The 13543-nt window shown below is 42.8% G+C and overlaps 1 protein-coding gene across 1 annotated transcript in view; it reads left to right on the top strand.

Moving 5' to 3' along the window:
- The window catches only part of LAMB4 (laminin subunit beta 4), a 46123-nt gene extending 33168 nt beyond the window's left edge, over nucleotides 1-12955 (top strand). The window contains exons 29-37 of the mRNA XM_014963241.1: nucleotides 195-355; nucleotides 3454-3662; nucleotides 4548-4751; nucleotides 6300-6444; nucleotides 8255-8462; nucleotides 9068-9206; nucleotides 9428-9604; nucleotides 11129-11282; nucleotides 12658-12955. Coding sequence (XP_014818727.1) covers nucleotides 195-355; nucleotides 3454-3662; nucleotides 4548-4751; nucleotides 6300-6444; nucleotides 8255-8462; nucleotides 9068-9206; nucleotides 9428-9604; nucleotides 11129-11282; nucleotides 12658-12797 — 1537 coding nt within the window. The 3' untranslated portion in view covers nucleotides 12798-12955. The remainder of the gene's footprint in view (nucleotides 1-194; nucleotides 356-3453; nucleotides 3663-4547; nucleotides 4752-6299; nucleotides 6445-8254; nucleotides 8463-9067; nucleotides 9207-9427; nucleotides 9605-11128; nucleotides 11283-12657) is intronic.
- The last annotated feature ends 588 nt before the right edge of the window (nucleotides 12956-13543 follow it).

Raw genomic sequence — 13543 nt, forward strand, 5'->3', positions numbered from 1 at the left:
TCTGTCACCCACAAACATATACTTAAATGCTGGAATTTTCCAGTTCATCCCAAGGGTTTTCTCAATAAGCCATTACAAGTAAATGTTTCTGCCATTTAGTAGTTTATCTCTTGTCCTCTAAAATATTGTATATCTGAGTTCTAATTTAAGAACAATCCAGTCTGACTTCTGCATAACTGCCATTTCCCTTTCAGACAAAAATTTGCGCAAATGGATCCTCTTCACAGTAGGCTGTATGAGTTTCCTGACCTTAACAAGAATATAGAAGACATTGGGGAAGAAGCTGATCTAGTGTATGAACTTCTGCAACAGAAAATACACCTGCATCAAAGTTTTCATTACTTGAGCCTCAAAGGTAAGGCGGACAGCAATTACTTGAAATAGGTGAATATTTTCCATGAAATTTCAGAATGTTTCTTTCACCATCGAACCCTACAACATTTCAAAGATCCCTAGATTATAGCTTCCTCTGGTAGCTCAAAAATGTAAATACTATCAACATTTTATACTGACTTTCCGACTCCCTTTTATCTTAAAATGCCATGATTTCTAGCATCCCCAATTTCAGATGGATGTGCCAGAGTCACGTCAGTCAGAAGTCTCATCAATCCCAATGTTTACATCAGGGTTTAAAATCCACCCAGTTTCACAGTATAGACTCACAGATCATACAGTAGAACATTAAAGGACTTTTCCCCCACTTCTGACTCCTCTTGCACTTAGCAATACTTAAAGAACATTGTACAGCAATGGTTTGTTTAATTAAAGCAGAGGTCATAGTGCATAGTTCATAGTGTTCCCATGGGAAAATGCAAGACTTCATGTGGTAAGGAACTAGCTCTCCATCATCAAAAAATGTGAAGTCAGAACTGAGCTCGTTGGCATTTTTGAAAGAATTACACCGTCTGTGCTTGAGCTAAGAATAGTCTCCATCAGCTGCTAATAGCAGTAATGACAATGTCACAGGCTGGTTTCTGGAGAAAGATGGGGATGTATCAGTCAGGGATCTCGAACAGATGCTAGATGATCCACGGTGGCAGGAGATTGTCAGCGCTATTATACTATTCAAAGAGATGACAGCCGAGATATGAACCCACAGAAGAGAAGGTGTGCACCACAGAAGACAGCAGCTACAGGCAATGCACTCCCAGTTACAGTTCCTCTGTATTTCGTTCTGGCAAGAAAAAGATTAGCCTAGACAAGGTCAAAAAAAAAGAAGGAAAAGACAACAGAATACAAAACCAAGGGAAAGGAAGAGGGGAAAAGAGGATTAATTAAGATTTAGGGTTCCCCTGCCCTGTTGTACTTGGCAGTGCTGCCAGAACCAGCTCTTCCACTCAGGTCCCTGCAGGAGTGGTCAGCACAGCTCTCCCAGGCTCCCCTTCCCAATTCAACTAGTCTTGTGCAGACTCTGAGAAAGGCAGGAAGGCAAAGAAACAACAAATCCCAGGGAGGTCAGTGGATGCGCAGCTGAAGCATCCATGGGGCTCTCTGGTCACGTTCCAAACCCACTTTGTCCTTCAGTCTCATGAGACAGATTAACAGCCCTATAAAAAGCACATGGGGGTGTGGGGAGGGGAAGACCTTGAATTTAAGCTGAATTTCTGGTCAGGGCCACAGATATTCCTTGGTCCTGCTACCAAGCATCTGACAGCACAGAAATAACATTTCCCTCAAGATAACCAGCTTCTCTGGGAGAAAGCCTGGTTCTCTTACCCCATCTTTCTTTTGGGTCCAGCAGCACATCCTCGGCGTGGGTCTGTCTGCTTTTTCCTCTCTCTTTTTTTGCTGAGGTAGAGCAGGATATGGCCACATACAACATCTGGGGCACATTTGGCACTTGTGCCCTAGACACACATGGGGAACAGGTTCCTACCTTCCTCTCTTTGGATCAGGGCTGAGAGGCTTCCTCACAGGCACATGTTCAGCTGGCTGACCTGGAAACATCACTATCTAATGATGAATTCAAATCACTGGAGAAAACAAGACACAAGTATCCTCAAAAGAATGTTTGCACTTCATGAGATATCATTAAATTACGTCTTTCCAGCCTTGGCCCCTGGCTTTGCAGCCAGCGTGGTATGGAAATGCAGTGAGTGCAGTTTCCTAGGCTGTAAATCAAGCCCGTGCTAAGATGCTGTGTTTAACGTAAAGGAACTTGGAAGCTCTACAGCACCATCACAAACCAAGCGTGAAAAATGCATTTGGGCCACTTAATGGAGAGCTGAGCCCCTGTAAAATATTCCTGCAGTGGAACTGTTGCACAGAAAACAGTCTCTGGCTTAGATACAGAGTTACAGCAGCCTCTTGCCAGGTATTTTGTATTAGGAGCTAACTTTAAACTGTACATTGTTTCCAAGAGTTACGAGATAAAATAAATAGCCCTGGTTCCACACGATAACTAAACATTGTTCAGTTTCAATCAAAGCAAGGCCAAGGGCTTTAGAGCCTGATTCAAAGCACGCAGGACTTGACCAGTGCCTTGTCGTTGACTTTAACTAGTAACTGAGTCAGTCACCGGCTCAAAGGGGGATGTTAATCAATGACCTTTAATGCTTTTTCAGTGCTGCCACATCAGTTCTGGCTCATTGCATGTACTTCTGCCTGGGGATCTGGGGACAACTTTGGGTTCTCTGGAGATCTGGGAAGCCTCAACAGCAGCAGCCTTAAATTATGTATTTTCCAATAGGCCCGAGTCCGGCAAAAAATGTTATATTCTCCAGCCCTTTTGAGTCCACTTAAGGGAAAGCTTACTCTAAGCTTCTTGCTGGCAAGTATTTTTTGCCTGGCCTACAAACTTATCATGGAAATGCTTTTTTTTTTTAAACGCATCAACCCTGAAATTTGATTTTCCAGAGCCAAAGAAAACTCATAAATTCCCATTTGTAATCTAAATTTTGGCCTTGGTTCAGCAGACCATTTAGCTTCTAGGTGCCATGCTGAACCAACAGGAAAAATGCTTTCCTGACTCACAATCAGAGAGCTGATAATTTCATAGGTTTTACAATTGGCAGAAGCAGTTCTCCTGCCTAACGTTGAAAACAGCATAAACGACAGGAGCTTTATCAAATCAACTACAGCAGCAATGCTTGAGCTACTGATGAATGCAGACCAGTAGCTGTTTGTGTCATTAATGCCATCCCTTTCATACTTTTGTATCTTCCATTGGCTTCTTACACACTTTGGACTCTGAAGCATGACATGGGATCCACTGTATTTGCATCTATTCTAGTAGGGTTTATGAGTATCAATAACTATTCCTGTTTGGCAACTGGCTGAGTAAAGGATTAAAAAGTTTGACTGAGAAATTGACAGCTCCTGTTCCTCCCTGCTGTCCCAGTGGCAACATACTGAGCCAACTGTCACTCACCATTTGTCCAAAATTCAAGTAAATACATTAATTAAATGCAACCAAAATACAGTTGGTACTAAACCCTGTTTCTGCTGCTACAGAGGCCATCAGCAACATTAGGAAACACTTTGAAGTATCGCTGCTGGCAGAACAGAAGAGCAGTGGGACAATCCCTATTGTAAGATACTCAGAGTACACCAGGAACCAGGCGCTCGCTATGTTGTTGGGCCATCAGGCCTTGAACACAAACAATGTGCTGGAACAGCTCAAGAAGATCAAGACCCCCAACATCCAAAACTTGAATGAAAAGGTAGGTGCTGTGAATTTTGAATGTGAGCTAAACAAAAATCTCTTTTTTGATTGTTAGTATATTTTATTTTTAAAGGGTGCTTACATGCATTTTTAAATTTGGAAAATGACACTTCCCTGGCACAGACATGCAGTCACGTCAGAAACAGCTGCACATCTCAGCTGTGGTTACTACCACCCTTCTGGAAGCCATTGCTCCCAGGGCAGACCCAACACAAGGAATTGTTTAAGGGCTCTCTAGTCTCAAGATTATGTCAGTGTAAATCAGAGAGATTAACCCCAGCCTCCTCCATCAGTAACTTAAACTAAGCAGAGCAACTTTGCCCTGGAGTGGATGGGGAGTGCTCACATATCCTTTGCATCACCCATGGGAGAAGAAGGGATTTCTGTCTTTCTGCAGGGCAGCAATGGATACCCCACAGCACCTTCAGCAGGCCCTGCCAGATCTGGAAGAGATCATCCCTCTAGACCTTTAGTCTCAACATCTGTGTCAAACTATATGGAGGGCTAGACATGGTACCATGTTGTGTGAGAGGTGATCTGGATCTTTTAGAATAAGTCGTTGACCCATGGGCTGGATATGGCCAGGGGACAGTTTCATCCCTTTTGCCATAGAGGAATGAAGCAAGGGTCTTGGTGAAACACATGGAGCCCAATAGATGGCTCCTGCAAGGATGCTCAGAGCCATGGGCTAATGTTGTATCCTTCAAGTCAGGGGAGGACGACCTGTAACTGGCAGCAACACCCATCTTTGAAAAGACCAGACCATCTTCTCTTCACACACATTCTGTGTTCATATGTTCATGTGATGTCAAACATCTTCCTCCCCCAGGAATGTATCTCAGTCCCCCAGAGGAGTCCTGACATAAGCATCTTCTTATTGCAGATCTGTGGTGTGCCAGGAGACCAGCCCTGTGTCACAGCAGCCTGTGGGGGAGCTTTGTGCCGGGACAATAATGGACTCAGGCAGTGCGGTGGCCCAAACTGCAGTGGAGCTTTTCCTCTCTCCACTGATGCCTTCAGGAAAGCTGAGGAGACTGCTGTGTTGCTAAACAACTTGACTACTCAGCTACAGGAACCTGAAACTCAGGTGCTGTATATCAAACCTACATTTGTTCAGAGAAATGGATGGAGGATGGGATTTGGGAGGTCACAACTCTACAAAAACTCAGCTGTTCCCTGGACAAAGAGCAGTGACATAGTGATGGGCCCTGTCCCAACTTCACACACCTATCATGGTTCAGTACCAGGAGTATTATGTGCCAGTCCCACCAAGAATCTGTGGCTCTAGCTATGCCTTCCTCTTCCTTACAGTTGCCAAAATCTCATGGGTCATGGTGCCCTGTGCCTATGGAAGCTGGTGACATCAGGCTAGTGTTGTCTATATTTTTATTGGGAAAGATTCAAATGGCCCCATTTGTCAGTTGTCTGAGTATGGCCCATGGTTATTGCAGTGGGATTACTGCTGTGCACAGCCTTAAGCTCTATTTATACAACTTCATATGACTACTATGTTTGCCATTAAATATTTTTTGCAAATAATTTCAAGACTTTTCTGCCCCTGGAGATATTTAGAAGAGCATCAAGTAGTCGGCTGTACTGCACAGTAGCAGTGAAAAATAACTCAAGCAAAGTGTGGCCAATGCAACCTGTGCCAAGGAAACAAAACAGACAAATCCCGAAATACCAGTAAAGACAGTTTGTTCTTATTAACGGTCAGAGACGATGCCTGTTACAGTTATAGGCAAAACACATTTTCCAACAGAAATGTCACTCTGCTGTGGCTTTGTCCTGTCCCTGCAGGGTGCCAGGGCATCCATTTCCCCTTTTTAACACTCCACATCACAGCTAAGGGGGTTGGAAGTGAGCAATCGGGGCACATGCGGGACCCCAGGACACCCAGGGGCAGCAGCAAAAGGCATCTGCTGAGGTGGTGAACACCAGGCTGCTGGGGCATTGTCTTTGGTGCTCACAAGCCTCAGGCAGCTCTGTGATAATACGAGCGAAGAATTTTGAGATGTTTCAGAAGTAAAAACAAAACCATTTTTCATGTTGCCTAGGGAAACGGCGAATCTCTTCCCTCCACAGGCTGCAGAGAGGTGGTACATGGGCATTTCCTTAACGCAAAGCAAAATATCATTAGAATTTGATGATTAATCTAAAGTTAGTTCTATTTAAATTATAAAGACTACTAATTTAATAGCAAAATGTAACTTTTAAAGACAAGCCTTAGACTCTACCTTCCTTATGTGTGTACTCTTAAGTGTACTTTTGACAGCAAGTTCAATGTGGAAAGGCAAAGGAGATTACGTGCCTTTTCTGTACTGAATCAGATCACTGACATGCTACAGTACTGCAACAGAAAATAACAGTCAGAACCTTCTTTTAGAAACAGAAGGGACTGTGGTTTAGCACTGAGAGAAAGAAATGCTTGCTTTGGGCTTTTCTGAAACCAGATGAAGGCCATGATGTAACAACTGGAGTTCCCCAAAGGGATCTCCTACTACTTTTCAAAGCCACATCAAGTGATTCCAGCTGAGAGGCGGATCAAAACTGTCTTTGTGTCAGAGATCTACTTACCAAGCAATGATTGATAACCTCCAGAAAATGGCACTGCTATTTCTAATAATATTTCCAGGTTGAAAGCATTAGAAAAATGGCAGAAGACAGCAAGTTGAAAGGCTCACAATTTAATGGGCAACTGGAGAGGGCTAACAATCAAATTGAAGTTGATGGAGAGATCACTAAGAAGTTCATCAGAAAAGTGAAAGACTTCTTGTTAGGTAAATATGCAAAGTTCTTTTTGGCTGATTTCTGATATATATTCCAATATAATGTAGCATAATAGATGGCCAGAAAATTATCTGGCTGTGTACACATGAAATTTCTTCTTTATCTCCTGATCTGTGCAATCTTTTTCAATCCCTTTTTTTCTAGTCCTTCTTTCTCCTAGATGACCATACTTTGTTTTAATTTTCCAATAGATCTGTTACATTCTGATTGTCATCTTTTATTCTGCTTAATTATGCTTAATTTGAAGCATGCAAGTAATTCTCTCAGTTTCTAGTTTATCTGAGTAAAGGACTACTAAGATAATTTCGTATAATATATAATGACCAGGCATGTCCAATGCATCCTCAAATTGTTATTCCACCCCCTTCTTCCAGACCCATAAATAGAGGCTCCGTAGGGAGCGTGGGAATTAGGACACATACCGCTCCATCATCTCCGTAAAGCTGTAACTCAGGGAATCAAAGGATTCTGGTAGAACTTCACAGCTCTCACAAAAAATAACAAAGCAACCATATATACCCTAAAACATTTCCAGCCTTGCAATTGCAGAAAAATGCTGTAAGAAACGGACCCTAAGTTTTTTTACCAGATGCACATCAAAGGAGTTCAAATGTGGTAGGAATTTTTTAATCTCATAAATTTCTAAGGATTGCATGTTGGCAGTCCTTTGGCATTCATACCTCTACATCCAAATGGGAGCAAGGGCAGAGGACAGAGGACTTCCTTTGTTTGGGAACATTTTAAGTTATTTTCTTGAATTGGAAGAAAAACTCCATTTAAGTCCTTAACATTCTCAGATATTTTATTTTTATAGCAATGGAAAATTCCACCTTTGGCCTTCTTTTATGTTTCTTAATAGACACATGGCATTTATTAACAATTATAAAAGCATTTTTTCATGATTTTTTGTTTTGCAAATTGAAGTTTAAGAACTGTAACAGCTGAGATAGGTACAGTTACATTAAATTTGCTGTACTCTACATTGATGCGAATTCTAATTTTAGCTTAATATATTCCTACAGCAAATAGTTCTCAGGAATGCATTACGGTTTGCACAGTAAATGTCTTCTATTTAATTCCTGGTGAGCTACATTGGAGCATTAGCACAAACATTTGTTTCGATGGTTTTATCACTCAAGATCTTGTCTATAAAGGGAAGTGAGCGGAAAACAGAAGTGAGGATGAGCCTTCACAAGGCATTGGCTACTCTGTGTGCCTGTGCCTTTTAGCAAAGAACTAGGACAAGCTCGTTTGTAAGAGGAGTTGTCAAAATACATTTTTTCTTCTGTAAATTGCCATCCTATCTGAGTCTGACCCAAGTTCGCTCTGCAGCTTAGCCTTTCTCATTAACCAGCGAAGGAACCACTTTCTCAACATTGTGGTGACTCCAGGGAAGGGATTACATCTACTGGCCGGCTTGGAAAGCTCCATTCACATCCCAGTCTCTCCTGCACCTCTTTGATCTGGGGGCCAAGGGAGAAATGGGCTCTGACACATCTAGCTGTGCCGTGCACCGATTTAAAACCTTCTGTGGGCTCAGTTCTACATCAGAATTTTAATAACCCAGTTCAAAGTGGGTTCAAATCCTCATTTTAGCCAGTTCTGACAACACTAGCAGCGGTACCTGGAAGCGTAATATTAAATTACAAAATGTTGGAGATAATTCTCTTACCCCCTCACTGTGCCTGTCAGCCTTATTTTCCTACATAACTCAAAGGGTAGGCAGCCATAATCACCATTTACATTTCACTGGGAGGGAAGAGCTGCTTCAGGATATTCTCAGCTCCATTTCTGTTGCAGATGAGAGCGCACCTCCAGAAGACATTGAGAAGGTGGCGAATTATGTTCTGCAAATAAACCTTCCCCTGACTCCACAAGAGCTCACGGACATGCTTGGCAAAATCCGAGGCATTATGAACAACTGTGAGAAGTACAAACTGAATGGAAATAAGAGAAACAGAAAAAGGGAGGAAGCTCAGACGCTGCTGGTGGAGGCACAAGAAGCCGAGTGAGTAGTGTGTTCTGGTACTGAGATCCCTGCTCCAGCTGGGGTGGCACTGTGCACAGTAGGACTGCTCCATACACCAGGCAGTACCCTACTAACACTGGAGGAAAAGTTGAGGTGACAGCAGATTTCAGCTTGCTGTTTCCAGCAGGAAGGAGCCATGGCTGCTCGGGCTGCATGAGCTGACATGCTGCAAGGAGGCAGCTCCTGCCAGCTCTTGGCTCCTCTGCCTGCCGACTCAAAGAGGCCAAAGCAGTTGCTAACTTCCACATTGGACCTAGTGGAGCATAACATCTGGTTCACTGGGAGGTGTAAGTATGGGTGAGAAAGAAACAGCAAGAATTGGGGAAGGAGAAACTATGTTCACCTTCCTTACTAGCAGTGCCCCACCAGGCAGCCGCAGCGACCAGCCTCACCAGCAGCTCACGTGCTCCCACACAAAGTCCCTAACTGAGGTTTTGCTTTGCCAATTTATGAACCACAATTTTAGCGGTTGTTGCTGAACTTGAGGGAACATTTCTGCATGTGAGCCTGGGTGCATTTGAAACATGTTCTTGGTTTGCTCTCTGTACCACAAAACTACACACGCTTCTGTATTTCCATTTTAGCAAAGCAGCTAAGGCTCTTCCACCTGTGGATGAAATTAATAGTAAACTTAAAAATGTTGTGAAGTCCCAAGGACACTCCAAAAACACCTTCATAAAGTTAAATGAAGAGATACGAGGCATCAGAACACAAATCTCACAGGTATCCTGCTGTAAACCTTTAATTTATTTAGTACATATATTTATATTTCATCTCGAAGTTTCCTGAATGTAAACTTAAATAGATAAATCCAGAATGTGGCACAGATATGCCATTGAATTCCATAATCTTTAGGCTTTCTTCTTAATCAGTTGACAATAATCTCCCTCATTGCCACTCTCTGCAAGATGGAGAAACCACAGCCTTCAATTGCTCTGTTTTAGGCTGAGAACCAAGTGAACAAGACAAACGACGAACTAAATGACTTGTCAGCAAAACAGTCTGAGGTGGAAGATGAAATTGCCACATTGCAGGCAAAAATGCTGATGAACAAGAATCAAGCTACAAAGGCAAGAGCAGGGGCAGAAGCAGCACACAAACAAGCCCAGAATATTGATAAAGTAAGCCTTTCTGTCACATATTAAGGGGGAAAAGATTCAAAAATACTATTTAACCTGGAAGGAGTCAGAAATGTAATTGTACTACCCTGCTCTCCTCAAAGCTATTAAAGTTTTCCCTGTGCCACACAGTGTAAAATGTCACAGGTTAAGAATAATTTCTTTTTTATTTTAAGGCTTCTGGCACCTAATGCTTCTGTTTGCTTCAATGAAAGAAAACATACATATTTCTCTGGCTTCTTGGTGACATTTTTCCTTGCACTGTGTATAAGACTAGTAGTCACCATGGGCACCGGTAAACACAACAGAACAAATCACAAAACCAGATATTAAAATATGGGAGTGATGGAAGCAGCCTGGCCATTCATCCCATGCCATTCTCCTTCAGAGAAAATTGCTGTGGGAGTTACTTGGAGGTTTAGGTTGGCTTTTCAGGAGCTCTAATTTTTGAGGCTGGAGCTAGAAATTTGCTAAAATTGTGAGGAGAACAAGGCAGCCACAGCACAAGCTTAGAGCATGACCGGGCTTCCAGGTTATAAGAAACCATAGTCGAAATCTAAACTGCAGCCTCAATAGCAACCTAAATCAGCAGGGACTGGATTAGCCACTAAATATTACTACAGCCAAAAATGTAAAAAATCCCAGTGTCGTTACAGAGAATTCACTACATTTGAATTAAGCCTCATGGCAAAAAGAAATTTACAGAAAAGCCCTATTTTCCTTACATCCTTGCTGCCCCCCATCTCATACAGTGTTCAGTTGGATAAAGTTCATTCCTAGCATCCCTTTTTGGCAATGGGCTGGGAAGGATCCTCAATCAACTGTTATTTTGGATATGTTTCTAGCCATGCCATGGAAGAGGGACGAAGGAACGCTCAGGAAATGCAATGGCTAGCTTGTACTTGCTCCTTGGAAGTTACTGAAAAGTCACTAAAAAAAAGAGATGAGGTGGAAGCTATTTACATGAATTATTCTGATACTGGGAGTCACAGTCTGGTCATTCAGGAAACACAGTGAGACTCTCCAGGGACTTTCTGAAGTGTATACCCTACCTGCTGTTGAGAAAAGTCCAACATGCTGCTCATGTAACACCAGGTCAGCAGTGTTCAACTCTTTCCAAGAAGTAACAGAGAAGACTAGAGACTGTAGTCCTAGACTACAGACACAAAGGTAGGAATAAATGTTCTCATTTAGAAGCTCTTTGGACCAAAAAACCCCCACTTTGAGTAATGTAATAAAACCAGCAAAAGTATTCCAGTTTCAGTCCTTTTTCTCTCTCTCCCCCCCCCCCCCCCCCCCCTTTAGATTATTCCACTGGCAGTTTGTTTTAATTGATTTCTATCGGGTTTTACAAAGCATTGCTCAGTGTGCACTCATTATGGGTTTGGGGTTTTTTAAAGATTTAAAAGAATGAGAGATTTAAATTTTAGTTCAAAGAAGATATTAAAAAAAAGTATAAAAATTTCCTTCTGTATGCTACATTACTTATGAGATGCTCTTAAACTAAGTAACAGCATTTTGTTACAGGAATTTGCTGACATTAAAAGAAAGTACACCACTCTTCAAGAAAAGCTAAAAGCTCGAGGACCTCCAAAAGTAACACTAGAAAAAGTGAAGCAGCTGAAAGAAGAAGCAGAAAAACTGGCTGAAGAGACTGAAAAAAAAATTAAAAGATTAACAGGTGGTGTTCTTACTTCCATAGGGAGCAATGACAATTGTGACAGCCATGAATTAAACTGAAGTCCTTGCCCACAGACACTAACAGATTAGTTTCACCCAAAATCGGGTTTAAAACAATTTCAGTGGTGAAAATCCCTGCTTGAAGCTACTCAAACGGTTTAAAAGTAGTTGAATTGATTTGGCTTATGTACTTTTTCTGATATAAATTGGTTGCTATAAGCAGAGTTTAAGAAGTGTTCACATAGGGTCTTGCAGTGATTTGATTCAGACAGTTTAAAAACTGTCTGAAGTTTCTGGAAGTGCAAAATCTGCATAAAACTTGGCTGTAGATTCATCTGGAAGCCTTGATTGATTCAAATGCTTTGAGCATTTGGACCTTAAATCTTTCCTCTGTGTTCTGTCTTTTCTTACATTACCTGAGTGATGGTTTGTGTTACAGAGCTGCAGGGTAGCTGTTTTCCATCAGTCCATACTTGTTCCCCTTCTGGCATTATCTCTGAGCAATGGCAGAACAAACCAGGTACAAATACTGGCTTTTGGACACTGAGGCTGACGTGCCCTGGACCTGTGGGGTGGTGACAGAGGGGTCATGGGCAGCAGAGACCACAGCTGCTGCAGCCATACCAGCACTGGTCCTCACACAGACCCCCAGGTGGGTTTAGAGGGTCACCAAAAAGGAAGAGCACATATCATGTGTAATTGCACACAGGGAACCTAATTCTGCTTGTAGATTCCCCCTGGGAAATCTTGGGCCCAGGTTCCTGCCAGGCTTGATGTCCGAAAATACTGCATAACATCAGCAAATCTGAAACAGAAACAGGAGCAAATTCTTCAGGACAGGATACAAATAAATATTTCAAGCATATACCTTCAGGAGAAGCATTAAGAGCATCCCAGTCACTCCAAATGCCCAGATGATAAGTGTGTTATAAACAGACAGTGAATAATGTGGTTTTGACTCATTACCAGTATGTTTACATTGGTGGAGCTTCACAGGGACCAGGAGAAAACATTCCTATAAGCTCATTATATTCCAATAAGCCCATTATGCCTGAATTGTCCTGGCTTTACACACATCGGTGGACACACTGTTCCTCTGAGTGTTTCCATTTAAACCAACTCCTTTAAGAGCTCCGTGTCCTGCCTCATGCCAGCTGATGGACAAAAAGCACATGCTGAGAAATTGATTTCTTTAAGGCTGTCACGTTTCTCTTACTATCTGGAAGCCACATTTTCCTCTCCACTTGCATATATAACATTCCCCATTTGAAATGGGCTTATTGCCTCTAAGACTGCTGGGAAAAGAAATGCTCTTAATCCCTGGATTTTACTTACACAAGAAATATTAACATCACCGCATGTCTCTACTCTTCCAGATTTGGAGAAGAAGCTTCAGGACCTGAATCAAACCAAACAAGACAAGGCAGAGCAACTCAGACAACTAGAGGAACAAGTGATAGCCATTAAAAATGAAATAACAGAGCAGGAAAGCAAGTATGCAACATGCAAAAGTTAGGATCTGAGCAGACCATCAGGTAAAATGCAACTGAAGTCTCCGTGCTTACCATCTCCTGAGCTTCCTGGCACATTTACAGAGGAGGATTGTCCTCTGTAAATAAGTCTGAAGGTGCCTGTAGTATCTTGGCACAGTGAATAATGTAATTTTCTCTTGGTTTTTTGTCCAGTTGAGTTTATATGGAAATAGGAAATGCCATTTAATAAACCAGCCAATTGAGTAATCAGGTTGTAATCTTTGAGGGAGCTCTCTAGTCCACTCGTGTGCACAGCCTAGGGCTTCTCGCTGTAGGAGGCTGGAAATGCAAGAAGATCACTGAGGGAGCTGCAGGTACTGCCTCAAAGACAGGCTCCCAACACCCCGTGTCTTCTGCTGAACCCTTCAGTAACCTGTGGCCGTGCCTCCACCCCACATGGGGCTGCACAGACTGGAATGGGGCGATGCAGATGAAGGGCTGAGGCTTCTGTAGCCACCCCTGCTGACAACCGGCAGCGTCCTTGGGGTACCGTCACTCCTCCATCTCTTCACTGAGACAGAGCAGGGGGGGCACAAGGAACCCCATACCATGTCGGGGTCCCCCTCCGTTCACTGAAAATGCACAGCGATGGGCAGGCACTACCTCCGTGCAGTGGTGGGCCATTAGGGGTGGGCGACAAGGAGCCAATTCCCCAGTGCCCACTGGATGGCAGTGCACAAATGCTTAATGCTGAAAACAACTTCATTTCTTTGTCAATGCCCCTCCGGCA

The sequence above is a fragment of the Calidris pugnax genome, unplaced genomic scaffold (assembly GCF_001431845.1).
Source record: "Calidris pugnax isolate Ruff unplaced genomic scaffold, ASM143184v1 scaffold44, whole genome shotgun sequence".
Classification (NCBI taxonomy): domain Eukaryota; kingdom Metazoa; phylum Chordata; class Aves; order Charadriiformes; family Scolopacidae; genus Calidris; species Calidris pugnax.